A 26,701-nucleotide genomic window follows, 5' to 3' on the forward strand; every position below is an offset into this window, starting at 1 on the left:
CTGTGTTATTGAACTGTAAATAAGTTGTTTGTGTAAATAGCTACGTGTTGTTGAAAATAGCGTGTTGGAGGGTCTTTTGTTTATTCGGTGACGCTCGCCGAATTTTGCAGGTCCGGTTATTTCGCCCCCCGATGGTAGAAAGCATCACTTCTCTGTCAAGGTGATTACAGTGGATATTTTATAAGGAGATACCTAACCATGCGGATAATTTTATCTACGACGACTTTAATTACTCGTTTGAGGGTTTCACACAACTGAACTGTGCAATAGATATTTTGTGGAGAATCTTGGCAAAAATCGATATTTATTCATGTTCACGGTCAGGCAAGGCACTCTTAGGGTGCAAAGTGGCTCCCCAAGTGTCAGGTCTCAGGCGACAGCTTGGCGGCAAGGCTGCAAACTAGACGTACTTCTACCAAGTACCCAATCCTCGATGCCAACACCAATATTCGACTGCCAATGTAAACGCGTATTATGCCCATTGCCGCTTGGAAATCAAATTTCATCAATGACGAGCTTCTATCCTGCTACCGTAATCACGGTACAATGATTGATTGGTGATGATTGTCTAGAAGTTCCAAACCAGGGCTCAAAGTGACCGTACGGCTTTTGCCGAGTTTAAAGTGGAACACACAAGGAAGTAGGTCCCCAGTATTTTGGGATTTAGGGCACCTGACATCGGAGATATATGAGATGCCCAAAAGCCCCTGAACTGTTTCGCAACTCTCCACTGATACTGGTCCCATTTGTACCAAGTCCAGTCCAAAAGTAGACTAGATGTGATACCATGTATCCATTAGCCGATGGCTGTATGGCAATGGCTGACGGGTCCGAGTCCCTCCACCAGTTCAGTTATTTTCGGTTTCCCCCTGGCGGTCCTCTTTATCCGTCTTTTCTTCTTGTCCTCATGGCCGGCCATCTGTGATCATTCGCTTCTTGAACGTATAATTTTAGGTTTGACACCTATTCTTCGCCAAGCACTAGCCAAGACTTAACCGTCCATCCACCGCGTCGGGAATACCCCTCCACATAATGTCGTTGAAGTCCATCCCGAACATGTCCCAAAGGGCTTACGAGAGCCTCGACCAAGAGGACCCCTTGAGCGGCCGCACCAAGGCCGACTACAGCCACGACGAGAAGGACGTCCCCTACTGGCCGAGGTTCCAAAACGATGGGTCTCTGACGCCTCGGACCGAAAAGTACCGCGCCCGGCTCGGCTCGTTTGCGCGGGTCGCCAACACGGTGCTCCTCGTCGTCATCGCCGGTCTGCTGGCCGCCCTGCTGTGGCGCGATGGCAGGTCGCGGGCGTCGCTGCAGGTCGGAGGGGATTTCGGTGGTGCCGGGCCTCAATGTACGTCCTCCTGCCTCCCCCCTTTTTTTTCTGTCTCTTCGTCTCATCTGTGGCTTTCGTCGCATCTGTGACAGTTGCAATGCTAGCATGCCGCTAACGTGTCGACCGAAAAAATCTTGGCGAACACGGTAGTCGGCACTAAAATCACCAAGTGGGACGCCGACGAAGCTTATGTTCCCAAGGACCCGAACGAGTTCTTTTCCAAAAAGACGATTGACCAATGGAACACCATGATGCCTGGTGAGTAGCGCCACTGCGTGGAAATAGATTTTCACTTTTTGGCGTCAGCCGACTAACAAAGGATTTGTCTCGGCAGCGGGTAACGGTTGGCGACAGGACGAAAACATAACCTTCTTCACGACCTCGATGACGCACCAGCTGCACTGCGTGGTTGGTCTCTCCTCGCTTTTGAGACCATCTCGTTGCCGAAGCCGAAACAAAAGGCCTCGATGGTTTGGAATAGGGCATGCTGACGCAAAAACCCAACTCGCCTCCAGTTCATGATGGCCAGGATATATGCAGCGCTGCAGCCCGGCGTCAACCGGACCCTCCCGGAGGATTACCAGTCTCACTACCTACACTGCATCGACTACCTTCGCCAGGCGATCATGTGTGCGGGCGACGTGGCCATGGAGCCGCACTCGCCGACCGACGCCGACGACAATGGGCCGGGGGACGGAAGCTGGGCGGGATATCATGGTGAGATATATCATCGAGTCCCGGGGTGCGCTCTTGTTGATGTGTTAGCCGTCGGGTGCTGACAAGCTTGAAACTTTGCAGTCTGCAAGGACTACAGCCAGGTGACGAACTATATCGAAGGTGAATAAACGATCCTTCCTCCAGTGAATTCGCATCATCTTCTGCCGGCCAGACGCTAACGATTGTTTGGTTTTTATCAGGCGAAATCAGAGATGGCGTCAGGACTGTGCTTCCCATCGACGACTAATGCAGGGCCTTGAGCATCTACAAGGTTTGAAGATGGACTTTTAATCTGTATGATGGATTTGTCAGACCTCGGGTAAATCAATTAAGGTTTTCTTTTTGGCATGTTTGTTTCCGAAAGGTCCGTTCCCCTTTCGCTGATCTTCCATGAGCAACCAACCCCCATGTCAAGCGCAAACCAATCGGGCCCAGATTGTTCCCTTTGACGCCCATGTGCTGTTCTCCAGCTTTTTTTTTCCTACGCGCCCAGAAAAAAAAAGACATTGTGAAAATCTAGGTCGAGGAATAATTTTTTTTTTTTCTTTTTTTTTTTTTTTTTTTTTTTTGCCCACATGGCTAGCTACTTTGGATTCGGAAGAGTGCAGCCCAAACGAGTCAGCACCGATCATGTCGTGCCCCTCCACCACATTGACAACTCGGACGTGCTCCGAAGGTTGATAGTGGGCTGGACGGCTCGGTTTGACGACGTCCTGGACGCCAATGTCCTCTACCAGGCCCTGGAGGCCTTGATCAGGCGAGATGGGTGGCGCAAGATGGGAGGTCGGCTCAGGTTAAATGTGTGTAAGCCCAGCATCTACCTGGTCTGCACAATGTCGAATCGGTCTGGGAAGGGATTCGTAATTTGACCCCGGCCTTTTTTTTTTAAAAAAAATTTTTATATGTTTTTCTCTCTAGGCTGCTTTGCTCACCATCAGTTCGGCAAAAAAAAAAAAAATAGTCCATGGGCAGATTGGAATCTCATATTCCGGCAGAGTTTACAAACTCTCGCCCCGCAGTGCGGTTTCTGCACACCGTCTTCGACCTGGCCATCGACGAACACCCTCTGGCGTGTAAACTGCCCAGGGCCACGGGCGAACATGCCTCGGCCCACCCGGGCACCTCGGAGCTGATCGAGCTCTTGTATCCGGACGACCATAGGCCGACCTGCCTCGAGGACTATGTCTGCACCGACGAGCCGCAGCTGCGGTTGTATGTGGTTTTGTTCAACGACGCCACCATCGTCTCCGTGACGGCGCCCCACGCCTCGGGCGACATCATGGCACACGCAGGTATCGTCAAGGGCTGGGTCGACATGCTGCACGGTCGAGCGCAGGAGGTGCAGCGCTTCGACGGGTTCAGGACGGATCCGCTGGCCGAGATGGTCAAGAGGGCAGACAGCTCTCAGGTCGCCGAGATGCTCGAGGGCAAGATCCTCAGAGGTGTGCGGCACGCCATGTACGTCATCTTTTACTTGTGGGACATGCTCTTTGGCCCCAGGATGCAGCACCGCACGCTCTTCTTCCCCGCTTCGACCGTGGTCAAGATGCGCGAGCAGGCCCTCGACCATCTCCACCAGCAAGGCGACGAGAAGCCCTTTGTCAGCAACGGCGACGTCCTCACCGCCTGGCTGTCAAAGATGGCCGCCGCCCCCATGGCGGCCAGGGCCCCGCGCAAGTCCCTGACCATCCTCAACGCCCTGGACCTCCGCGGACGGCTGTCGTCCACCCTGAACCCGGCGGCCATGTATGGGCAGAACCTGACCATGCACTGCTGCGCCTTTGTCACCCTTGGCGAGGCGGCCACGGCGCCGCTCGGCGTCGTCGCGCGGGCCGTTCGCCAGTCGATCGTGGAGCAGGGCGCCGAGAAGCAGCTCGAGGCGTTCACAAAGACCATGTGGGAGCTGGGCGGCGACCGGCCCGTCGCCACCGCCGTCGACGCGTATCTGTTTGCCTTTAGCAGCTGGGCAAAGGCCCGCTTCAATCACATCATGGACTTTTCGCCCGCCATTGTCAGCAAGGGGAACCGGGCGTCGGGGGCGACCGCGGACGGACAAGCGCCGGGGAAGCCGGTGTGGGTCCTCTCGACGACCATGGGGTTCACGCTCCTGGCTCGGTACTGGCTGAACATCACGGGCGAGGATTTGGCTGGCAACTACTGGGCCACTGTGGTCCTGCCTCGTCCGTCAATCGCCTCCATCGAAGAAGGTATGCGGCGTTTGTGATGGGTGGTTTGGCCGTGTCTGTTTTGTTATAGATGCTCGATGTATATGCTTCTCTTTTCTTTTTAAACGGCTTCCAAAATTATATTATCCTCAGCCCCCCTTTTCGTGACTCGTCATGTTAGTCCCCAAAACCCCAGCGCCCAGTCCAGGGCTAGGGGTCTGGCGGCCTTCTGATCCCGAGTCCCTTGACCCGGAGTCACTCCTGTGTTCTGCGGCAGAAACCCAGTCGTCATCAGCTTCGTTGCCCTTGTCGTCGTCGTCGACATGCTCTCGTTGGTCCGCACTGTCGGGTGAATCCAGGCCCCTCTTCTCTCCCGCATTGCTAGCAGCGACCCCCTCGTCCCTGAACTTTTCGGGGTTGGTCTTGTGCAGGCAAATCTCCATCTCTCCGTCGGACACGTGGTCCAGCCACGTCGGGATGTTGACGGTCAGACCGCCAACCGTAGCAAGCGTCGGATCCGAGTCCTCGCTGGCGGCTCCTCCCAATCCACCAGCCACGGCCTGGTTCGCGGCTTCTTGGCTGGTCGTCGAGCTGTGGCTTGCCCTACGCTCGATGCTCCCCGGCTGGTGCCACATCTCGACGCCCTCCCGCGTGACGAACCTCCGCGCCGTCTCCTCGGCCAGATGGTCGTCCCGCAGCGGGTTCAGCTCCAGCCCGAGCTCCTCCATCGCCGACTCGGGCGTCAACGTCACTAGGGTCGTCCCGCCGCCGCCCGTCGGGGCCGACGACATGGTTCGGGTGCTGGTGGAAATGATCTTCCAGCAGGAGCGCAGACCCCACTGTTTCCTCTCCCGCCTCTCCCCTTGGGTTTGAGGCTGGTCGTTTTCCTCCTCGTGCTGCTGCTGCTGCTGCTGCTGTCTCTCTTGTGCGCGACGCCACGGGCGCCGCGGCCGCCGTCGCCGGTGCTGCTCTTCATCGGCCGCCTCCATGCCCCGCGACTCGGCACTGTCCCTGTACACGACGTCGTTGACCGTGTCGCTCCGCCGCCGGCGCCACTGGCCCGACCGGGCGTAGAACTGCGGCAGGCTGTAGCTGTTGTTGTTTGCGGTGCTGTTGACGATGCGGCCGAGGCAGCCCATGCCGCGGATGAACTGGTTCAGCGCCGGCACGCAGCTGCAGATTATGATGCAGGCGATCTCGAGCTGGCAAAGGATGACGGCGAGGGCGGTTTCGTCTGTCGTTTTGGCGTTGTCGGGGTAGGTGGCAAATTCGGGCTTTTTAGTCTTGTTCCGTCTTGTGAATCGTTGTGGGGTGCACACGGGCTGGGTCGAGAAAGACTTACAGGTTGTGTCTTCTCGTATACGTAGGACCGCAAAGAGGCGCGCGATGGAGATGACACAGACACTGTGAACTCGTTAGCATCAGGGTCTTTTCGTCAAGAAAAGCCCAATCAGGTTTCTTTTTTTCTCCTGCGCTGGGTAAAAGACTTGCATGAGCCCCATGGATAGCATGGTGGTGATGCCAATCTTGCTGGCCGTCGAGGCTATTTGGAGTGACCATATTGTCGGGATTGGCTGAATGAAGAGTACGAGGTCGACGGCAAAGTTGAACGCAAACTACCAAGTCAACACAAATCATCAGTAAGCTAGCAATTTGAAACAAGCAAGCCACTTCAACGACCGAAAAAAAAAGAAAGAAAAAACAACCCACGTCGCACAACCACATGGTCTCCAAGCTGTAGCAGTTCCCATCGATGGTGTCATCAAAGGCCTTGGCAAAAGGCTTGCACTGCAGCAGCACCACCAAGATCTCCTCGGTCGCTTGGCAGGCCAGGAACACGAGGATCGAAATATTCAACGGCCTGACCCAGCTCCCGCCCGTCGGTTGGAGGATCCTGAGGAACATGACGGCGAAGGAGGCCTTGGCCGACGTGATGGACAGGCTCCAGGCCACCGAGGCCACCATGCCGCTGTATAGCCGCATCATCGGGAGCTCGGACGCCGTGACGAGTACGGAGCGCTTTCCGAAGCCATAAGCTGTCGCTGTGACGCCGGCTGCGCACATGACGGTGAATACAATCTGTGATTCGACGTGATTGCACTTGTAAGTCTTTTTTGCTTCTTGCTTCTTGCCAGTAACAAGGAGCGGCGCAGACGGGGTGAGTTTACCCAGCTAAAAGTGATCAGGGCTTTTTTTTTTTTTTTTGTAAATCATCTTGTTGTCAGTCAAGTCAAAGACTGGTGCAAAATCATGCGTGCAACAAAACCGGCAGTTGGATTGCATTGTACACACCATCCTCCCACGCCAACTGATGCTTGCTGTAGCGAATCCAGATCCTCATGGTGATGAAAATGGTGACAATGGGCACCAAAACACTCGTCGTCGCCCGCAGCGAGGGGCCGAGGTCGCTATTTCGGTCGGGCAGCATGCGCGCAACGTCTTTGGGGACGGATAGGCGAAGCCCGGTTTGTCCACTTCACCTTGCGCGCTGTCATGAACGACCCAAGGCATGCATTGTTCCCGCGCGATGGGCGCGCGTCGATCATCCTCTTCGAAAAAGGTCTTGCGACGTTGTGTTTTTTTTTTCTCTCGGGTGCGGCGCGCACTGGTTTACGTGACGAGGTTACGAGTCGAAATAATACAATAAAAATTAAAGAAATTAATAATAACAATGGGAAAGAAGAGAGGTTGGACCAGAGCAACCTCGGATTCCCGTCCACATCCCATCCTTGCTGGGGATTAAGCTCAAAGTTAGTTTGCCAGTTTGCTTCGGACGAAATGGGGTTCGCCCCCCTTTACGTTTGTCGATTACTACTGCTACCAAAAGTCCTCATCCATCCCATGTTCGTCGCGCCACCCAAGTTCATTCACCGATCCTCCCCATCAAGGCACAATAATTGATGGTGCGTTTGTACCTCGTACAGTTGCGCATCATCATCCTAAAGCCTATCGAAGAATCAGGTTATGGGACGGTGCTGAACCTGTTTTGGGTTTCAGAGGTTCATTTAATCTCATCTACTACTGCTAGACACCCAGGCTATCCTTCCCCTCCGTATTGCGCACCTCGCATCTAGGTACATTCCCTTTATGTACAAGGTAGTACAAACTAGACAACTCTAAAGCATTCCTGCAGAGGGGAAGAAATGGCACTTTTTCAGCCCATCTGTTCTCTGCTTCCCACCTGACAGTGGCGTGATTCCAGAACATCTGGAGCGTCCCTGTTGGCTTTCCGTCCTCGCTAGCGGTACCAATGCCCAATTCCATTGGAATGTTCCAAGGGCCGCAGCCCAGAGATCTTCTGGTTTCAAGGCCCATCACATCTTCAGAGAATCCCTGGCACCACTGCCCCGGATCTCCTGGAAAGAATATGGCTTTGTCATGGTTGGCGTAGGATTCCCGATTATCCTCGTGACTCTTCCTTGCCACACTCTGTTCCTGAAGGTCCTTGTCCCAGCTGGTTGTCACTACGAACCATAATTTCGGAGGCCATACTGCGTGGCAAACTGCCAAAATCCTTCTTTTTGTTCTCCCGCGTCTACCATGTCAAGATTGCGTTGGGTTGTCCCGGTATTATCTGTCCAAACTGATCGACGTGCCCCGGGAAATTAGATCCATGTTCTAAAAGATCTGCAAAGTATGGTTGATGCCCGTATTGACTGCCAGGGCCGTCGCCCTGACACCCCCTTTCTCGAAGTCTGCTCATCAGACCAGCCCCGTTGTCCACCAGAGGTCAGGAGTTATGTACCTGAGAGGCTTGGCCAAGTTGTATTTTTAAGCCCGGCTATCCCAGGTTGGGTTCGTATGGCCCGAGTATCTGGCCACCTGGCTGTACTGCTGTAACTGCAGCCATTCTATCCGCATGTCTGCATCTATGTGAGTGCGCCCAGAGCTGCCTGACTCGCCGTGAACCTTTCCGGCGAAGCCGATGGACGCACTTACGCGGTGATGCAATGACTCGACCACTCTATCACTTCTTTGGGCTTCACGCATCTGTAGATTCTCGTCGCATATGCCCGTCGCATAACTTCGGGGACTCGGGAGTGACTGGGTGCCGTGGCTCACCCATCGAGAAACTGCAACCGTTTGTGCTGATAGAAGTTTCTGTAAAATCACTGCTATAAACCGTCTATGCAGACCACCGCCTATGCCCTCACATCGACACACTTGGTAACGTACGCTATGTTATATTCCGAGCTTTCAGTACAGTCCGGAGCCCTCAAGGGCGCAATATTTCTGGAACCTAGTTTTCTGTTAACGTTGTTGTGTTTTTCGGTCCCAACTTCTTTTTTTTTTCTTCTGCGTTTTGACACTTTCACGAGCCGCCTAGCGGCGGAACACGTGGATGCAACACCGGTTGGTGTGAATCTTGTGCCGGCGTCCGGGTTCCGGAGCTTCGCATCGCATCCTCCAATGTGCAGACCGAGTTGTCACCAGCTGCCACCTAGTCGAGGTTTCAAGGTTGACTTTTCGGGATTTTTATGATAGGTTTTAATGTGAGCGGTCGTTCGGGAATAAGGCTTGTTGTTTGACAGAAATGATGCTGAGCTAGGATGTATCCAATATTGCCAAATCCCGAGTCCCAGCCCTGGTCCTACTTCGTTGTCGTCGGTATCCAGCCTCACCCTGCGTCTTGAAAATCACCTGCCAGGCCTGCGTAGGTCGCGACGACGGGTTTATCTGACCGTGGAAGACGGTTGGAGCTTGGACACACTCAGACACTCTTCTGTCTCTATTTGCAACCAACCGGGGCGGACATGCTCTCGGTCTTTTTCCTTTCTTGGCTTTGAGATCGTTGTGCAAGCCTGGTGCATGTCGTCTCCCCAACTTGTAATGAGACAGATGGCTATATCATTATCGCCAAGTACTCGGGTAGTCGGAGGATCAAGTTGCTCCATATAAGGATACAGACCACAGATGCTTCGTAATGATAACGATTAACGAGTGGAGGGCATCCGTGCTCGAACACTCCTATGCAACCGAGCCGTCCTCTGTGCTATATACTGCTGCTTATTCTTCATCGTTTACGACAACTTTGATGCAAACTGACCAACCTCGGGTTATGTGTTAAGTGCAGCAAGTCAATATGGTTTCGCAACTCCGAGAAAGTAGTCGCATATTCATCTGCACATCCCCCTCTGGACAAAAGTCGGCGATGCTCGAGTCGTCTTTATCGGATCACTGCATTAAAGTTTTCTTCTTGGTCGGTCATAACTCGGGCATCTCCGACCGTGCCGGGATCCTACATCAGCTCTCAAAATTAGGGGTTTTGGTTATCCTGTTTCGAGTCTAGCGGAACCGTCATTTTCTTCAAGCAATGGGTTTTTGCCCCTTGAAATAGTTTAATCGCTCTCGTGTTCCAAAACCATGGTTTGCAGGCCACTTACCACTTTGAGATGCTTGCTACCACGCTTTGCCCACGGTATTCTTTTTCCTAGACCTCCTTTGCGACATGTCGTGGAAGCGAATGCAGAGTCTTGCGAAAAGTCTTTGTCTTTTAAAAGGGCCGTGGTTATGTAACCCGTACAAATTTCTAAACAGCTTGGAAATGGATAAGCCTCCGACGCTAGTATTCTACGGGACAACTCTAACAAACCACAATCGGAATAACGCTATAACCTGCGCCGCCTGAACCATTTATATTATTTGTACCAATTGTACCGTTTGTATTACTTGCGCCATTTATATTGTTTCTACTATTCTAATTGCAGAAAACATTACGGGCGCACGCCATTCGATCGATATTCTTTCTTTAATCTAATTCGCATACAACGGGCGCGACTTTTTTTTCGGTCGAACCGAGTACGCCAGCAATTATTTTGCGATTGGTGCAAATAATATAGGTGATGCAAATGGTGTAAGTGGTGCACGTGGTGCAAGTGGTGCAAACGGCGCAAATAGTGCAGCGAAACTTTGAAACTGGGTTTGTGTATAATTACGTGTTACGAGGCTCTTGTCTCCGCATCTGTACCGTTCCATAAAAGCGCTGTAAGGGTATCCATTTCCGGGCTTTTTAGCGATCTGCACGGGTTAAATAACCACACCTTCGAGCAAATACGGAATTTTTAGCCTCAGACAGATACACAGAATCCACCTCCTGTGTACACAATGGAAACATCAAGTGCCCCTTTGCATCTTCGAGCGCTTGGGTTTAGTAGTAGTAGTAGTAGTAGTAGTAGTAGTGGTAGTATTATTTAACGCCGGGCTCGGCCCGGCTCATTAGCCGGCCGTTAGCAACCTCCCGAGGGGTATCTCGGCGCGCTTTCTATTTTCTCTATTTACACAGCGGAAAACAAGGGCATAGAAGCGAATCGAGCCTGACCGGGTTCGTGCCCGGTCCTGCTTACAGGTTTGTTCACTGACGCGACCCCGTGCCTTCAGGCGCACGGAGGATTCGTCTGACGGCAGTTGACGGCTCTTCATCGAGAGGGGCCTGTGTCCAAACAGCGGAGCTGTCGGTCGTTTGTAGCCATGGAGACGAAGTTCCCAACAAGTGTGGGCTCGACGGCACAGGCGGGTGGTTGTTGTCGATAGCCAGCCGGGTTATCCTTGCCACGGGTAAGCGGGGGAGGAGGTGGAGGGAGCAGGATTCGAACCTACGTTACTCAAGTAACAGCCATGGCGCTTAACCACTGCGCCATTCCCCCCAAGAGCGCTTGGGTTTAAATTTCAAGGATTGTGATTTCAGCTACTCAGCTGGCCCTGGTCAATGACACTCCTTCGCGATGAAGCCGCTTGAGAACGGCTCAATAGTGCGTCGATAGTTGCCCTTTTGCAACAGAGACAAGTAACTCCTTTTTAAAATGCCTGATTTATAACTGTAAAGGCGACTGAGTGTTGAAACAGGATAAAGAAGCGTATCCAAAGTAATGGCCAAACTACAAGCGATTTCGTCAAGCCACTGCGCGTCAAGTGCCTCCAACCAGTCCTTAGGTGTGCCACGCCATCAACGTAGATTGCTGCCAGGTCTCTGACCTCGGGATCTATCCGCCATGTTCGGCACACACCGTGCGCCGAGTTGCACAGGCTCTGGTAAAGGCCCAGCTAAGTTTAAGGGTCGCGCAACTCGGCCAAGCACAGGCCGCACCAGTGCAGGTCGAAACAACCCTCGCAAAGTAAAACTCGTCCAGCTTGGAAGGCATCCGCTCGCACTCGTCGCAACGATAACCTCCGCGCTGATCCTTGATATTGAGGGCGCATATATCATGCGGCACTAAACGTGTCGTGGTGGTTCGGGCCGAACCTGTGAAGTGCTGTTCCAACTTCCCTTTGATGTTGCTCGCTTGTCATGATATCGGCACGAGGATCTTGTGTGTTGGTTTTCAATCACATCCCCGTTTGCAGTCTTTCTTTATTCTCCCGTTCCTGTTTGGTCGGACTGAGCACTATCCCCATCTTCCCGGTTTTCTTCAGCTTCAGGCATGTCCCGCACCTCACCCTGGATTTTGTACCACTCGAACGTAGGCTTTTGGGGTCCCAGTGGGCGGAAGTAGGTTTTGGCAACAAAGCATCTGCACTATTTCTGCGCCCAGCATGCAGCAAAGCCTTGACCAAAGTCTCGGTTATAAAATCGCTATCCTCGTTAGGCTCACCGCCGCCCAGCTTTCGGACCCCTTCAGGCAGATACACATTGGAGCAATTACGCCAGAGGTTCTCTCCCACGTCAGAAAACTCCCTTGACAAGCGAACTATATGATCGAATCCGGTAACTCGGCCTCTCGTTGAGAAATTTGACCGTAGAGATAAGAGTTTTCAAGCAGGATTTCTGAGTGAGAGTCTATATATACCTAAATTTGGCTTTAGTTTCTGTCGACCTCAAGCCAAACTCGAACCGTGCTGCTTCTAAATTACTAATCGGAAATCATCGTCTCTCATCTCAGCGCTCCTCTCTGTAATGTAACCGTACAGAGAAGGGCTTGAATTTGGGCTCCTCTCCGGTACTATTTCGATCGCACGCTTCATGCACGCAATAGCTTCCTGTAACTGTCCCGTTGCTGCGCAGCATCAGTCCTTTCCATACGCGGCCGGCCATGCATCGTCGGGCTCAGCTCCATCGCCGAGTCAAAGGGCTTGAGGACCTCGGTAAAGTGTTTCCCCCACAACAGAACAAAACAGAGACGGAAATACCAGTGGCTGTCTCGACCGAAACCGGCCCAAGAGGCGACATGTTCCACCCGGGAGGGAGATGTGCGTTTTTTGGAAGTGCTAGACGAGTAATTGTAAGCTACAGGCGGTTTGCTCTCATCGCACTTGTTAGTCTCTTAACTGACTCGCCAAAAGGAATCTGAGATGTATCAAATAACACCACTTGGACAGAGTGCGGTGTACCCTAAGTCGCTAAAGGTCGATGCCACGAACCAGATTTTGCTAGCCGCTATTCTAGTCTGGCAGGCCTTGGAAATTGTTGATAGTTCGCCGATGCGCCCTTTATACACGTATGAACCACGTCATGTACACCCAGCTCCCGTCCTCGCAGTGCTGACTCGGAAGTATCTTCGTACCAGACGGGTAGCTTCCTTATTTGCTACCGGGTTGCTCATGAACTGAGTTTGCAGGAAGAGGTCGCTGGTCGAAGCTAAAGAATAGGCCATTACGAAAGAGGTGGCGCCTTTTCCGTCTTGAACAGCCAATACAGCCTCCTGACAATCTCGTTGAGGTTTTGGTCGAAAAGCTGGTTCATATTGATGCTGCGCAGATTTAAAGGGCATACTAGTAAATGAATAATGCACAAATTCTCTTGTGTCTTTATTGAGTGAGTATTTGAATTGAAGCACGTCAAGGCACATCATGGCCATCTCCACCGGAATTTGTTAAGCTCCAGTACGATGGCGTAGACGCGCTTGTGACGCTGGAGTGAACGGCCTTTACGCTCGACGTAACCTTTGAAACCTGCGTTGCAGAATATAATCCGAGCTCTTAGCTGCCCTTTTTGAGCATATTTCGATACGGGACTTCCATTTTTCTATTCCAGATTAGCACTTGTGAGGGGGCTGATGAGGGCGACGACGAAACCGCCAACCCGGGTTTGTTTTCCTCTTCGGAGTCCCTAGTAGAGTCGAAATCACCATCGCTGGAATCCTCAAGCGTATCTTTTCTGTCCCAGCTGTGTTACCGGCCTCAGTCCTTTCTTCCTGGTTTGGATCCTCGCCCTCTGTGAACTCCAGATCGAAAATTGATGAGAAGATACCTCTCAGCATGTCTCAAAGCAGCAAGTTGGGGCTTCCATGCCGAAGCCTCAGGAACAAATCCAGCTCCTGGAATGGCAGAGGTCTCGGGGCATAAATTACACACAACAGCATCTTGCGTACTATGTTGTTGCCGAGATCTTTCTTTTTGGCGATGCGTTTCAGGACAGACTCTATCATGTTGTCCAGGCTGCTTGGTGACGGCATCTGTTCGCCCCGCCAGTGCAGCCTGGCATCCAAGGAACTGGTTCGAAATGACGTTGTCAATCAAGCCCTGAATTGTTTGCACTCTCTGTCTTTCTTGTTTTCGATATTGTGACTGCGGGTACATCTTCATTAACTAACTAGACATTTTGCCGTCAATATCACACCCTGCGTTTCCCATGGCCATGTGAAGAGAAGAATCTATGGACCAGTTCACACTGCAAATGCGCAACTTCAGCCCACGAAGTAAGCCAGTATTATCCCTTGATTACAGCAATCTACTAACATACGACCATGTGATATCCGATGTATCATGTCGCTATCCTTGCATGTAAAAAACTCTCATTCCTAACGTTGCCAACCTCGGTGTTTTGAATTAGCTCCTTTCTCAAGATTTTCTAGATCACCCACCCCTTCTTCAAAGAGCCCTGATCACAGCCCACGTACTATTATCTTGGCTGTACAAGCACTTAGTAAACAAGGACTGCAAACCGACACACTGACCCCTTCCTCCAATCGATGGCAAGTCCATCAACACAGCTTGATTAGCTAAATATCACTCTAGACGATGGCCAATGGTTACTTTTCATTTTTAAGTTCGTTCTGGCTGGATTTTATTATGTCGTCATAGGAAAGGTTACAGTGACAGCTGAAGCAGAGATTCTTTTTTTCAGGCCTTGTGGCGGGGATTATAATTTTGGTCTCCACATATTTTTCTGCATCGTACATTACCATGCCTGAGTCAACAAACTTCGTGCCCTATGTCAATTACAGCCGAGGACCTTTCATCTTTTTCACTCGCGACTTTCATCCAATTCCAACTTTTTTCATCTCGCCCTCTTACATCTTTGCATCCCTGTCCCAATCCCAGAGTCATTGAAAACCCTCTCCAACTGCACATGCACGCAAAGAGGGAAATGGACACGTCGGCATACGACACAACAACGCGGCACCTGCCGCGCATCCTCTGCCTCCACGGCGGCGGCACCAACGCCTCAATTTTCCGCACCCAATGCCGACAGCTTTCACGGAGCCTGGAGCCGCATTTCCGCCTCGTCTACGTCGAGGCGCCTTTTGCATCCTTGGCGGGTCCGGGCGTCGTTCCCGTCTTTGCCGATTCCGGTCCCTTTAAGCGCTGGTTCCCCGATGGTGGGGAACATTCCGACGCCGACGTCATCTCCGCCATCGACGCCTCGCTGCGCAAGGCCATGGAAGACGACGATGCGCTCGCCGGCGCGACGGGTCCGTGGGTCGGCCTGCTTGGGTTCTCGCAGGGCGCCAAGCTGGCGGCCAGTCTGCTGTACCGTCAGCAGCAGCGAGCTGTCGAGCACCCGGAACGCGTGGAGTCTGTGGGAAACTGGCGCTTCGGCGTGATCCTGGCCGGCCGCGGGCCGCTCGTCGCGCTCGATCTTGAGGCCTGCCGCTCCTCCATGCTCGACAAACCGTCGTCGGTGACCATTGCGATGGGAGACGGACACGTGTCCACTTCCGGCGATGCTGCAGGCGATGGGTGCTTGCTGCGCTTGCCCACGTTGCACGTGCACGGCACCCTCGACCCGGGACTCGAGCTGCATCGGCAGCTGTTGGAGAGGTGCTGTGCCCCTGGGACGACGCGGCTGCTCGAGTGGCCTGGCGACCACCGCCTTCCGCTCAAGTCGGCCCATGTCGACCCGGTGGTGGCTGAGATGGTTCAAATGGCGGCTTCAACCGGTGTACAGGTCTAGGCCAGGTGTGTTTTGGGTTGTTAAACACCCCAGAGAGCTTTCTGCCGCTGGATTTGGCTGGCTAGATACCCATGGAAGTGGGAGGGATGATCAAAATCGCAAACTGCATTTCTACTTGGCGTTGAAGTCTATGAATCTCTGTTGATACAGACTGATGATGGGGGCATGGCTTATGCACTATAAAGGTAGACAATACATCCAATCGCATCTTTCTGCGTTGAACGTATTAAGTCCCCCATCTACTCCTTCGGAGTAACATTCGACCATATCAACTTGCTGTGAGGTATTGGAGGCGGTAATTTGGTGACTGCAGGGAGCTATGATTGAAATGCTGTAATTAACTTATGGGTCCAATCCCTGTATTCGAACAAGGCGATAGGGAGAAAAACGATGTCCTTGAACGAATTGCTATTCCAGACGTCCGCACAGTCGTTGGAACTGGATTATGAAGACGCAGTACGCAACCTTGGAGCCACATTCGTCCTTGGGGTTGACGATTTTATGTTTTCTCACATTGTCAACTCCAAATACTGCGCAGATAGATCGGAAAGGCAGTCCCGGTCGTGGCGGACGGACGTTGCCAGCGAAAGGGATACGGCCCTCGAATTTCTGGGAACGCCGTTGCTTACGGCCTTTGCCCGGGTCCTTATCAACCACCAGAATGCCACGGGCAACAGGTTCATTGGCAAAATTATGATCAAGCCATCGGAACAGATGGGCAGAATTTGGGATGCGGTTATCATGCTGGGCAGGCGGCCGCAGAATGATGAAGCACCGGCAAGAGAGCAGCACCAGCCAGAGGGTAAAAAGTTACCCATGATTCCATGAAAGCAAACCGCGGAGATACGTCGATGGCTGTCGAGGAAAAGAAATGGCAACATCGAAAAGGACAAAGTTCATTCCAATTGGCCGGGCATAAATCGGCATAAATAGGCGACATTGACTGGACTTCTGGGGTCTCACTTGGTGAGCCACTGACTCCTCATTTCTCCACCAGAACAGTCGCGGATCTTTGCACAGCTCACATCCTCACAGGTACCTTTCCGCGATTATCATGTCATTTCGCAATCTCTTGATCATCCTCTTTTCTTGCAATCTTGATCTCTATCTAGCAGCAGCTTGTACAATACAGTTGTTAATATTGTTATAAATACAACATTCATTACAAAGGTGATAGTGGCGGTGGTCCGAAGAGAGAGAGAGCTAGCCGTGCCCGTAGTCCCAGCCCTACTCATGACAAGTATTGAAGTAACTTGGCTGATACTAACCTTGGATAAATTGAATTATAATGTCAATTTGCAGCTGTTTCGCGCGGGTCTTTTGGTAGACTCTTAATCTGTTCTAAACCCAATATTTTGACTTCATTTGTGAGTTATAGTGAACTGAAAATGATTGCAGCTTGAAGGATGGAGAATGCAAGCCTTCACCTTTCTGACCGAGGTCTTCAACCGGTCCCTCAAATAGTGAAGCCCAAACGAACAACTTCAAGTCTGTTTATCATCATTTTACATGAATCTCTTCCCCTGTGCGGTGACTGCACCTCTACCGTCACAACTCCAGACCAACGCCGTCAAGGTAGTGACCAGGTACCCAGCTTTTGATTCGGCTATAAACGCAGCTGGGAAGCCCCAAATTTCCACGTCGATATATCATCGAAAACAACCCGGCACTAGATTTGACATACTACCAAAGCCAAGTTCACAAAAGCCAAAGGTTCTTTTTTCCCCTAACTATCCAGCTGCGGCAACTTACATTCTCTCCTTCTGCAGGACGGTTTTTGAAAGGCGCCCATATCGCAATGGCGGACAGGGAGGAATGCGAAAGGATAGGGTGGGTATTGTTGGATCTGCACTACCGGGCAGTCAACGACCAATTTCCCGAAGCGAGAGCTACCACGTACTTGGACGAGTTGCATCTTCCCGACAACGACGACCCATACAGGGCTCTTGTTTTCCCTAAACTTGAGATTTCCTTCAGAGATGATGAGCCCAGAGATGATGACAACCCATACTCGATTGTAGTGCGAAACAACAACACCTGGCACCGTGTCGAACGTGACCTTTTCCATACCATCTTGGAATTCTCCCGCGCCGAAATCGGCATCGAGCTCGCCCTAGATGTGGCCAAAGCTGCAGTAATCCATTCCCGAGATGCAGAAGTAGATATGTGGGGCAACAGGATTGCCGACCTTCTCGTGGACCAGATGGGCGAGTTTCTGGCAGTTACTTGGATGGATAAATCATGGGACCTGGCGCGCAACAGAGGGTCAGGACAAGACGCCGACCCGCGCACGATGCCCATGAACGAATTGATCTTCCAGACTTTTCGAGAGCTCGTGGGATCGGACCGAGAAGTTGGAGTGAGCACAACATGCAACCTCAAAGGCATATTCGTCATAGCGATCAAAAACGAAGAGTTCAGCGACATTGTCGAAGCCCACTACGACAGGGCCGAGTTGGGATTCCAGGGCAAGTCGTTTGGGATTGGAGTGCCCGACGAGCAGGAGGGTCTATACCAGCTTTTGGGAACGAGGGTGCTCGCGGTTTTCGCTCGGTTCCTCATCAACCACCACGGCGCCACGGGCAACAGGTCCATTTGTCAAGTCACCGTCAGACCATCATCTTTGGGGGATGACCATTGGAATGTGCTAATCACGATGGGCAGGAGACCGAAATGAAAAATATACGAAAAAGCCATCCGACCAGGCAAGCGATCAGGAATCCGGGGCTGGTGAAAGTGTCTGGTAAAAGTAGGCACGGCCGCAGATGCGGGGAACGGATTTGATTGACTTTCGCAAGTCTTACTTGGCAAGTATTCTATTCATCTACAGAAGAAAATCCAAGGGTATGCGGTCTTTGCGGGGCGGGATTGGCGAATCAGTGGGCCGTGATTCTTCCACGGCGGTAGTAATTTGGCAACAGATGTTTCTATAGCTCAGCTTTCCATAGTGCAGAGCCGACGTAATCAAAAGAATTGAATAGAGGAATTAAAGGAAGTATTTTAGTTGTTTTACCCGCAGATAATGGTAAATTGAAAACCATGTTACGGTCAGGCAAGTATTGAAGACCCTCAACATGTCAGACGGTATTACCGAAGCTTTTAAATTTAGAAAAGAGATTGAAATTTTTATAACAAAGCGTTCTCCCAAGCGCGTTCAAATCGGCGGCTGGTGGGCCACAGCTATATAATGCGGCTATTTAAAAATCCGCTCGCTGACAGGGAAAGAATCTCTCGTCAGGCGGCCCATTTGCTATTTTATATATTTTTAACTGCATCTCATCAAAGTATTAAATTGCCAGGGTATTTTTAGAGGCTTGTCTTTATTTTTTGGTAATAACAAACATAATTTAGGCATGTAATTATGTTATTATTTGGCTCCTAAGCTTCTTATTTACGAAAAGTATAATCAAGTTTAATTTATACGGCTTTAGCCGACAACAATTTAAAATGACTATAACATAACGACGAATTAATTTAAGACATATGCGGCTTCTGAAACTTCCCTCCATAATCATTACAATATAAAGACTGGCGTATTCCTCTATGCTTCCAACATTACTACATTATTCAACATCCGCAACATTATACAATCTCATTTACAACGTCTTATTAGATTACAATACATTTTTCTCAAACAGATTCACCAACAAAATCCATTATAAACTATAGCAATGAAAGTTTCAATTCTCTTGACCGTTTTCACCTTGGCCAGCGCCGTCGCCGCCCGCAATCATGCCAGCCCGAAATCCATAAAACGTTGCCCTGCCGCCGCCACCCGTGGTGCTGCTAAACACCATTCGAAACCACGTCTCCTAGCAAAGCGATCATGCGAAAGCGAGTGCGAGGATGAATACGCATGCAACTTCCCCGACGATGATGAAGGCCTTGCCATTTTCTGTTTTGAATGGTGCAACGACAGGAGCATTTCTTGAAAAAGAAAAACCATGGTTGGAGTATATACGAGGTGTAAAACAGCTCTCAAACTTTCCACCTGCGATATTTCGACGTCTGGTAACCTTGTGGATATGGAGGTCGAAACTTTAGGGGTTGGCTTTGAACCTCACACAGAACCAGAATGATCGCACTTGGGCTGAGATTGCACGTGCAATCCAGGTCCTTTGTCCGCGAGACACTCATGGATTCACGCAACTTTTTTTCTTTCGTATTTAGAATATACTGCAAGCCACTTTCCTTTGTACCTTACATGACATATATAGAGCAAAGTCCAAGCTCACCAGAGCCAAATGGAGTTGTTCGTTTTTTAATTCAGCTGCGGCAGACAAAGTGGTCCTAGTGCAAGATGGTTGCCCAGTGCGGTGGTACATTCCCCGGCTCTGCGGAGACGTTGCGACGAAAACGCGATTGTTGATATCCTTGCCGGCGAGGAGGGTGAGTTCGTTGCGACCAGGTAGGTGCACAAGGAAAATGGACTTTTTGAGCAGGGGGGATTGTCACCAAATATTCTCACAATGCCCCGTGAACGAATTGATCTTCAGACTTTCCAAAAGGTGGCGGAAGGGGCGGTATACGCAGGACATTCAACCTCAAAGGTATATTCGTTTTGGCGAATCGATTAACGATGGGATGACGTTGATGGGATTTTTCTGGCACTCGCTTTGGATATAATATCCCCAACTTTTCAACAGTTGTTGGTGGTAATCGGCAGGAGTCTTGGCGTGCTTACGGCTCCGCCTCAATCTGGATGGGTTATTTTCGTCTCCCACATGGGGTGCCTGTAGCCAAATCAGGTTGCCCCATGAACAGGGGTTTGCAAGGTCAGCAACCCCAAAAGGTGTTCGTCTGACTGCGCACGCACAGTCATACACTTCCAGGGAACTTGTCTGCTTGATGGTGATATAAACACATGAAGCTATCGTGAGCTGTTTCTTTGTCGATATGATGTCCCCGATCATGTTGGACTGTTTGCCTGAAAATCATCTCGAAAGTCGACGCAGCTTACATCCACACTGACACATTTTTGTTCTGGTGCAAACTTGCACTAGACATACACGTAATCGACATCATGGTCCGCAGTGCAACAGCCGTCATATTTTTGGCATCGGCCTGTGCCGTCATTGGCCACCCCGTCGATCCGAATTCTGCTTATACAGATGTTGACGTGGGCAGCCAAATACCGTCACACGATCAGGTTCATCGCTTTGCATCACCTGAAATAAGACGAAGAAGCGCCCCTGCACCTGCTGCAACACCTGCTCCAGCGGCCCCAGCAGCCCCAGCAGCAGCTCCTGCGCAACCTGCCGCACAGCCAGCAGCACAACCGGCTGCGCAACAAAACACAACCCAGCCAGCAGCGAAGCTGGCCGCCCAACCACAGGCCGCAAACACAACCGCCAAGGCCCCTGGTCCCACGCGCATCAGCAAATCCCCCTATACGTTGTACTTTCACTGGGAGACCAAGCCCGTCGCCGTCGCGGGCCGCTGCGTCAACGCCTTTTCCAACCTCGCTCACCTCGTCGCCGAGGTGATTCCGCAGTTCAAGCCCTACACGGACAAGAAGGCCCTGGACGCCAACATCGAGAAGCGCGGTGCGGAGCTCCTGGAGCAGCACCGCGCCGCAGTCAAGGCCGCCGCAGCTTCTGTGGACGCCACGGCGACGCAGGACGTTTCCAAGGTGGCCGTCCCGGACCCCAAGAAGCCGCCAAAGAAGGACGAAAAGGTCCCCGCCGTGGTCTACCCGCACATCAAAGGCATGCAGGGCGGCCAGCCGGTGTACAACATGACCAAGGAGCCGGTTGCTGCGTTCCTGCGCCACCCCTTGTCCGACTTTTACCTCCACCACCCGGACTTGAACCTGGAGCTGAGCGCAAAGGCAGACTACCACGAGGTGCAGAGCCTCGCGGGGCCGTTCAACAAGGAAAACAGGGCCTTCCGCTCAGCCATCGCGAACCTGCTGATCCAGCGGCGGGGGGAGTACCTCATCTCGTGGGGCGAGAACCGGAAGAACGACGTGGTGCGGGAGGCCAAGGACGAGGTGACCAAGACCGAGGTCGGCGGCCAGAAGCTCGAGTTCAAAAAGAGCTCGACGCTGCCGCTCGAGGAGCTGACGTGGCAGACGTACGTGGAGGGCGTGGGGGCGGCCAACGCCACGAACCTGCGCGTGGTGGCGGCCGTGAGGATCGTCGACGCCGACTTTTACGCCGTGATGCGCGAGAACTACAAGGACGCCGACATGGTCGCCGGCGAGCCCGTGGTCTGGAAGCCCGCGGACGGAAAGCTGTTCCACCGCCTCGTCGGCACCGAGGTGCTCGCCGGCAAGGTGCAGATGCTGACGGCCCACCACGGCGCCACGGGGAACAGGGACATTGTCAGCATCGTGACGTCGCCGGGCGCCAAGTGGGCGGATCCGTGGGTTGCGGCGATTATTCTGGGCGATGCCAAGCCGGCTGCCGCTGCTGCTCCTGCTGCTGCACCTGCCGCTAGTCCTTCTGCCACTTCTACTTCTTCTGCAGCTGCTGCCCCCGCTACCACATCGACTGCGGCCCAACCCGCGGCGGCCACAGCTCCGGCGACGACGACCGCAGCTCAACCGCCTGCAGCGGCGACAACACCAGCTGCCACACCAGCTGCAAAGGCGAGCAGGAGGCGTGCAAGGAGGTAGTTCGACATTGGTCTTTGTCTTTTTTTTTTTTTCTCTCAAAGTTGTTTCTAGTTTAAGCAGGCGTTTCAAATTTAGCGTTCAATTTTCACCAACTTTTTATCCCGTTACCGTACCTGCTTTGCGTAAATTGTCAGTTTCGTGGTGATGAATGAAAAATTCAGGCACGTTGAAATTTTCTCATTTATTACATACACGCTGTCTCTTTCTTGTCTGCAATCCCATCTCATCATCTGACATCTGCTTTAGCCTGTTGTCAGTGTTGGTCAACAAGGGCAGTCCGCAGTCGGTGCCTCTCCATCACGATCCAAGCAAATCTCTGCCAAGCCGGGTTGCCTGCCGTCGTTTGTTTGCTTTCTTGTTCCGATTTGAGTTTTGCAGAACCCGCTGCATGGTGTTTTAAGCACAGTAACTTGAATCGGGATTGAGTGCTCACCCGCTCGGTCGAGTTACCTGTTCCAAAACAACCAGCCCGCCCAAACCTGTACAAGTGCTTACGGATCTTTTTTGCACCCCGTCCCAGGCTTCTAACCGGGGCAAGTCAGGGGTAATGGCTGTCGCTAAGCACTCCCGAAGCGGGCAGTGCAGGGTTTCTCCAACAGTGTACGGCCCGCCAATGAGGATACCGCTGCACCGCCCGCGCTCGCCCAAAGCGGCATTTTCCCCCTCGACTCCAGCTCCGCCCTCTGGTACTGCCCCAGGTACCGCCGACTGCTTACTTAGACGCCGGGCACGCTAGACCAAGTTCGGGACGGCGAGGTCAGGCAGCGCAGTAATCATCCAGCAAACCACCCTTTGTGTGTCATGGTTGGGCGGGCAAGGGGTCGCCAGGGGATTGACGGCAGCTTCGGTTCCTTCAAATACAATCAACAGCGGCGTGAAAAACGACAGGTTCAATTGTGGGCTGCAGACCACTCACATCAACAATACATCAACGAGAGCTATTTTTTTTCAGTGCAGATTGTATTTCACTGCATTTGGATGACATAGTTGTCACCTTTTGTCAAATCACCAATTTCCTTGCGTCTTTTTTTCTTTTCTTTTGTTCGTTTCTTTTGTCAATTTCCTTTGTCGCAATGGTCCGCTCCACATCCACCCTCCTCGCCATCGTGGCATCCCTCGGCTTCCAACAATTCGCATCTGCAGTCCCCATTTCAGGACTAGACAGGGGCGTTATCGCATATGGTCTCACGACCCGCGACATCGAGGCCCAAAAACCAGAAGCACCCTCAGAAGTACTCTCAAGACGAGGGGATGCGGCATCACCCGAAACCCGCGGCGAGGAGCTGCTGGAGATGCACCAAAAAGCAATCAAGACCAACATTGCCGACTCCACCACGTCGCCGGACAAGAAGGACGCCACCGGCTTCGACGCCAGCGACCCGCTCAAGCGGCCGCTCGTGTTCCCCGAGACCATGTACGGGGGCGTGCACAGTATCACCAAGATCGCGCTGCCGGACTGGCGCGTCATCGCGGCCGAGTGGGAGGCGGTCAGGGACCTCTCCAAGGACGACATGGGCGGCTTCGAGCCGAGCGGCAGGGCGCGCCGCGTGAAGCTGCAGCAGTCGCACGACAGGAACATCGTCGAGGGCGTGTACGCCGAGGACGGCGACTTCATCGCGCTGTCGACGGCGGACCCGAGCCGCGCCGACAGGGACGTGCCCGTGTTTGAGCTGGTGTGGCAGTCGTTTGCGGACGTCGCCGGCGACAGGGTCAAGAACCTCAGGGCCATCTACCTGACGGACCTGGCGTCGGACGAGTTCAAAAAGGCCGCCGGGCTCAACTACGAGGACGCAAAGCAGGACAAGGACAAGAAGGTGACGTGGGAGATCAAGAACAACCCCAGGCCAAAGAGGTTCCAGCGCTTTGTGGGCGTCGAGCCAGTGTCGGGCATGTTGATGATGCTCATGAACCACCATCAGAAGCTGGGCAACAAGGAGGTGACGAAGATCATCACCATGCCGGCCAAGGGTAGCAAGGATCTGAGCAAGGTCACGGTTGCTTTGGTGTTGGAGGACGCAAAATAGGTTTGCTTTGTAGTTATTTTGGGATGTTGAGATACCCTTTTCCTTTGTATATCTAGCGAACTTGCATTTAATTGTTGTTTTCTGTGCAGCCTGCCCGTCTGAACCCCCATATAAGCCAGAGACTTGTGTTATCTGCAGTATCCTTTGCATCTCTGCGGCTCCAAAGTTTCTTATCTTCCTTTAATCACACAGCTATGTAGGTAGCTCACCTCAGAAATGTGGCTCATCAACACCACCACCTTCGAGCGCGAGTTCCGGCAACAAGAATCCAGCAGGTATGCCACTGTTTCTCACACATGGGAAGATGGCGAGATTCCTTTCCAGGATTGGAGCTCGCGTGAAGCGGCTGGCTTCAACTCGATCGTGTTCGACTCTCGCATGCTTGTTGATCCAAATACAACCCAGGCATGGCCCCGGGCATGATCAAAGTGCTCGATACCTGTCAGCTTGCCAGGTGCAAAGGCATCCTATCCCGTACGTCTGGGTGGACATTTGCTGCATCGACAAGACCAGCAGCGCCGAGCTTTCCGAGGCCATCAACTCCATGTTTCGGTGGTACGAGATGGGTGAGGTCTGATTCGTTTACCTTTTGCATCTCGATTCGACGGCGAACGGGCAATTCGGACAAGAACAGTTCCAACTTCCAGATCGACATGACGACAATCTTTGCCCTTCCCCCAGAGAATTTTGGCCCTGCATTGACTTGCAGCCCCTGCGGTCCCCCTTGCTTCCCAACTCGAACCTGAAAACCACAGACAAAGAGTCGCAAACATTCACCAGAGCGCTCGGGACCGTCCTCGGGGTCAAGTCCTCGCCCGGTCGTCCCGGCGAGTCTGGTTCGGCCACCCAAGTCCTGTGCCGGCACACGGCCGAAGGTGGCTCGGCGGGGGAAGGGGTTCGGGAGTCGATTGCAAAGTGGGATAGCTGGCCGGCCGAGTACGCAGCGGCCCAGCTGCAAGAGTTGTACTCTCCAGACTCTATCCCGAACGGACATTTTAGCGGCGTATTCATACTTCCCGAGATTAACTACCCGCTCCTTTACGTCGTACGGATTGCACCAGATATGCGGTCACTCAGCGCCAAGTTTGCAATCGAGACGAATTTGGAGGTGCCAGCAGTGTACGGACGGATTAGCATGAGCAGACAAAGAGGGCTGGATAAGACGTAGCGCGAGGCTGCTGCTGCTGCTGCCGACAAGTGCGTCAACCACAAGCGGGTCAGCATGATGTTTCTGACCAAACTCGATGACATGTCAGCGTGTGACAATGCTGCGAGGATGATGGCGAACCTCACGTTCATTACTGCATTTCCTTGGCTGCTTACGCTTACTTTTTGTTCCCTTTTACATTTAATATCGGATCGCCTTTCCCGGGGTAGTCATATGTATTTTTTTTTTCCTCCCCGAGAGCGTTCCAGCCCGACTAGTCCAGCACTTCTTTTGCAGCATCGTGAAGACGATCATGGCTCATGGGGTGTTTGGAGATGCAGAAAAGCCGGCCGTGTCGTAAAAAGGACCAGTCACAATCTCTGGAATTCCGTCTCGGTCTAGATTCCTGACACCCGGGGCCGCCGAGACTCAACCCCCCCATTAAACAGCAAAGTTTTAGACTAGAGCTAGACCTCTCTAAGAGCAAAGAGAGCTTTGTCCAGCTGGTCCGGGCGCGGCAACGGCCTCGACTCGGGGGGCCGTATGGAGAGGAAGCGGTGCTTTTGAGATGCCTAGAGGAGCAGCGGGAAGCCGTCGCCAGCCGTGGACAAGGAAGTAAAGGGCTGACAAAGGGTTTTGCAAAGAAAGATTGCGCCCAGCAATGTGGCTAATGCTTGTCTGTTGCGATAAATTAAAATGCTGTACGAGCAGATCCAGGTGGTGTTTGGATAAGAGCTTGGCAGCAAGGCAAGATGGAACATTGGCTCCAACCATCGATATTTGGATTGACGAAGCGATAGATGACAAATGGACAGACAATACGGCACTTACCGGTAGTCGACAACTGGCCGAGCTTACTGATCTGCAGTGCAACAGTGGCAAGTGGATGGCAGGCTTGACAGGGTAAATAACCTCACGACCTGCACAGATAAAGATCGCTGCTGGGCGCTACACCTAGGCTACAGTCTAGACTGTACCGTGCATGCTTAACAAGCCACTTATACGTCTTTTTCGCTCCCGGAAGGGCATGATGGCGTGCTGAATCCGCAGGTGACCGGCAGAGTAAATCACGTGGAGACCACCGTGTTGACAAAGAGGCAACGTCCATCCAATCTCCACGGCGCAATTGGCTTGTTGCTAATCCTAGATGCTGCGGGTTGTCGGTTAATTGCCAATCATACAAACCGTCGCAATCAACTTTCCGCTCGATAGTTGGTGCCATTTGTCGTGTCGGTTGTATACCGCACCTTGTTTCTTTTTTTTTGTGGTCAATGTAAGAGCAGGTTCCTCGAATTTTTGGACAACGACTCCTCGACCAGGGAGAATGCATCTCGATTGAGTTGCATCCAAAACCACAGCTGAAAAAAAAACTCCAAACAGACAAAATCAGCCCTGAAGCAGATTTAAAAAAACCTCACGCACCACTCTGGCGGGACAACGGAATACGACGACCCGGGGGCGTGGGTCCCCTCGCCTCTGCTCCCCGGGTGAACGCCACCTTATTTGTGTAGGCGAGCGGGCTGAGGAGGCAAACGCAAGGGTGGGAAGGGGAGAGAAAAAAAAAAGAGTACTTGACCTCGTCGAGC

At 52.4% G+C, this 26,701-nt stretch overlaps 13 protein-coding genes and 1 pseudogene across 14 annotated transcripts; 9 read left to right on the top strand and 5 right to left on the bottom strand.

Annotated features, from left to right (window-relative positions):
- The first annotated feature begins 720 nt into the window (after positions 1–720).
- Positions 721–2,398, top strand: MGG_10306 (uncharacterized protein). The gene is made up of 6 exons (XM_003720476.1): positions 721–1,351; positions 1,484–1,591; positions 1,668–1,741; positions 1,849–2,050; positions 2,132–2,170; positions 2,251–2,398. The coding sequence occupies exons 1-6, from the start codon at positions 1,033–1,035 to the stop codon at positions 2,295–2,297; spliced, it is 789 nt and encodes a 262-aa protein (XP_003720524.1). The 5' UTR covers positions 721–1,032; the 3' UTR covers positions 2,298–2,398.
- Positions 2,399–2,593: 195 nt separating this feature from the next.
- MGG_10305 (uncharacterized protein) lies at positions 2,594–4,368 on the top strand. The gene is made up of 2 exons (XM_003720477.1): positions 2,594–2,850; positions 3,012–4,368. The coding sequence occupies exons 1-2, from the start codon at positions 2,626–2,628 to the stop codon at positions 4,272–4,274; spliced, it is 1,488 nt and encodes a 495-aa protein (XP_003720525.1). The 5' UTR covers positions 2,594–2,625; the 3' UTR covers positions 4,275–4,368.
- On the bottom strand, positions 4,365–6,279 carry MGG_14209 (uncharacterized protein; the record flags this gene model as incomplete). The annotated part of the gene is made up of 2 exons (XM_003720478.1): positions 4,365–5,537; positions 5,926–6,279. 2 exons carry the CDS (start codon positions 6,277–6,279, stop codon positions 4,365–4,367), a joined length of 1,527 nt encoding a protein of 508 aa, XP_003720526.1.
- A 1,101-nt stretch (positions 6,280–7,380) lies between these two features.
- On the bottom strand, positions 7,381–9,026 carry MGG_17856 (uncharacterized protein; the record flags this gene model as incomplete). Its single annotated transcript, XM_003720479.1, has 6 exons — positions 7,381–7,679; positions 7,961–8,055; positions 8,155–8,205; positions 8,392–8,463; positions 8,532–8,656; positions 8,898–9,026. Coding segments are annotated over 6 exons (771 nt in total), but the record flags the coding sequence as incomplete, so codon positions are not given.
- Positions 9,027–10,631: 1,605 nt separating this feature from the next.
- MGG_15449 (uncharacterized protein) lies at positions 10,632–11,843 on the bottom strand (the record flags this gene model as incomplete). Its single annotated transcript, XM_003720480.1, has 4 exons — positions 10,632–10,808; positions 11,220–11,393; positions 11,645–11,728; positions 11,805–11,843. 4 exons carry the CDS (start codon positions 11,841–11,843, stop codon positions 10,632–10,634), a joined length of 474 nt encoding a protein of 157 aa, XP_003720528.1.
- Positions 10,788–10,859, bottom strand: MGG_20291 (annotated as a pseudogene). The gene has a single exon. The product of its transcript is annotated as a tRNA-OTHER (tRNA).
- Positions 11,844–12,242: 399 nt separating the features above from the next.
- MGG_17857 (uncharacterized protein) lies at positions 12,243–12,759 on the top strand (the record flags this gene model as incomplete). The annotated part of the gene is made up of 2 exons (XM_003720481.1): positions 12,243–12,431; positions 12,529–12,759. The coding sequence occupies 2 exons, from the start codon at positions 12,243–12,245 to the stop codon at positions 12,757–12,759; spliced, it is 420 nt and encodes a 139-aa protein (XP_003720529.1).
- A 43-nt stretch (positions 12,760–12,802) lies between these two features.
- On the bottom strand, positions 12,803–13,604 carry MGG_15450 (uncharacterized protein; the record flags this gene model as incomplete). The annotated part of the gene is made up of 3 exons (XM_003720482.1): positions 12,803–12,899; positions 13,014–13,174; positions 13,521–13,604. The coding sequence occupies 3 exons, from the start codon at positions 13,602–13,604 to the stop codon at positions 12,803–12,805; spliced, it is 342 nt and encodes a 113-aa protein (XP_003720530.1).
- A 723-nt stretch (positions 13,605–14,327) lies between these two features.
- On the top strand, positions 14,328–15,775 carry MGG_17858 (uncharacterized protein). The gene has a single exon (XM_003720483.1). The coding sequence runs from the start codon at positions 14,363–14,365 to the stop codon at positions 15,323–15,325; it is 963 nt and encodes a 320-aa protein (XP_003720531.1). The 5' UTR covers positions 14,328–14,362; the 3' UTR covers positions 15,326–15,775.
- A 51-nt stretch (positions 15,776–15,826) lies between these two features.
- On the top strand, positions 15,827–16,153 carry MGG_17859 (uncharacterized protein; the record flags this gene model as incomplete). The annotated part of the gene is made up of 1 exon (XM_003720484.1): positions 15,827–16,153. The coding sequence occupies one exon, from the start codon at positions 15,827–15,829 to the stop codon at positions 16,151–16,153; it is 327 nt and encodes a 108-aa protein (XP_003720532.1).
- Positions 16,154–17,123: 970 nt separating this feature from the next.
- Positions 17,124–18,002, top strand: MGG_10301 (uncharacterized protein; the record flags this gene model as incomplete). Its single annotated transcript, XM_003720485.1, has 1 exon — positions 17,124–18,002. The coding sequence occupies one exon, from the start codon at positions 17,124–17,126 to the stop codon at positions 18,000–18,002; it is 879 nt and encodes a 292-aa protein (XP_003720533.1).
- Positions 18,003–20,250: 2,248 nt separating this feature from the next.
- Positions 20,251–21,944, top strand: MGG_14206 (uncharacterized protein; the record flags this gene model as incomplete). Its single annotated transcript, XM_003720486.1, has 1 exon — positions 20,251–21,944. The coding sequence occupies exon 1, from the start codon at positions 20,349–20,351 to the stop codon at positions 21,942–21,944; it is 1,596 nt and encodes a 531-aa protein (XP_003720534.1). The 5' UTR covers positions 20,251–20,348.
- An 897-nt stretch (positions 21,945–22,841) lies between these two features.
- On the top strand, positions 22,842–24,056 carry MGG_10300 (uncharacterized protein). The gene has a single exon (XM_003720487.1). The coding sequence runs from the start codon at positions 23,018–23,020 to the stop codon at positions 23,966–23,968; it is 951 nt and encodes a 316-aa protein (XP_003720535.1). The 5' UTR covers positions 22,842–23,017; the 3' UTR covers positions 23,969–24,056.
- Positions 24,057–24,184: 128 nt separating this feature from the next.
- Positions 24,185–25,136, top strand: MGG_10299 (uncharacterized protein; the record flags this gene model as incomplete). Its single annotated transcript, XM_003720488.1, has 3 exons — positions 24,185–24,243; positions 24,374–24,539; positions 24,678–25,136. 3 exons carry the CDS (start codon positions 24,185–24,187, stop codon positions 25,134–25,136), a joined length of 684 nt encoding a protein of 227 aa, XP_003720536.1.
- Positions 25,137–26,701: the final 1,565 nt, after the last annotated feature.

Source organism: Pyricularia oryzae, chromosome 7, assembly GCF_000002495.2.
Source record: "Pyricularia oryzae 70-15 chromosome 7, whole genome shotgun sequence".
Lineage (NCBI taxonomy): Eukaryota > Fungi > Ascomycota > Sordariomycetes > Magnaporthales > Pyriculariaceae > Pyricularia > Pyricularia oryzae.

What these genes read in the sequence shown, in the direction of transcription:
- MGG_10305 (XM_003720477.1), top strand. Translation starts at nt 2,626, where the DNA reads ATGGCTAGCTACTTTGGATTCGGAAGAGTGCAGCCCAAACGAGTCAGC. An exon ending in GAGGTCGGCTCAGGTTAAAT is followed by an intron (nt 2,851 to 3,011) that starts GTGTGTAAGCCC and finishes AAAAAAAAATAG; the next exon opens with TCCATGGGCAGATTGGAATC.
- MGG_10306 (XM_003720476.1), top strand. Translation starts at nt 1,033, where the DNA reads ATGTCGTTGAAGTCCATCCCGAACATGTCCCAAAGGGCTTACGAGAGC. An exon ending in ATGGAACACCATGATGCCTG is followed by an intron (nt 1,592 to 1,667) that starts GTGAGTAGCGCC and finishes TTGTCTCGGCAG; the next exon opens with CGGGTAACGGTTGGCGACAG. An exon ending in GGTGACGAACTATATCGAAG is followed by an intron (nt 2,171 to 2,250) that starts GTGAATAAACGA and finishes GGTTTTTATCAG; the next exon opens with GCGAAATCAGAGATGGCGTC.
- MGG_17858 (XM_003720483.1), top strand. Translation starts at nt 14,363, where the DNA reads ATGTCAATTACAGCCGAGGACCTTTCATCTTTTTCACTCGCGACTTTC.
- MGG_10300 (XM_003720487.1), top strand. Translation starts at nt 23,018, where the DNA reads ATGGTCCGCTCCACATCCACCCTCCTCGCCATCGTGGCATCCCTCGGC.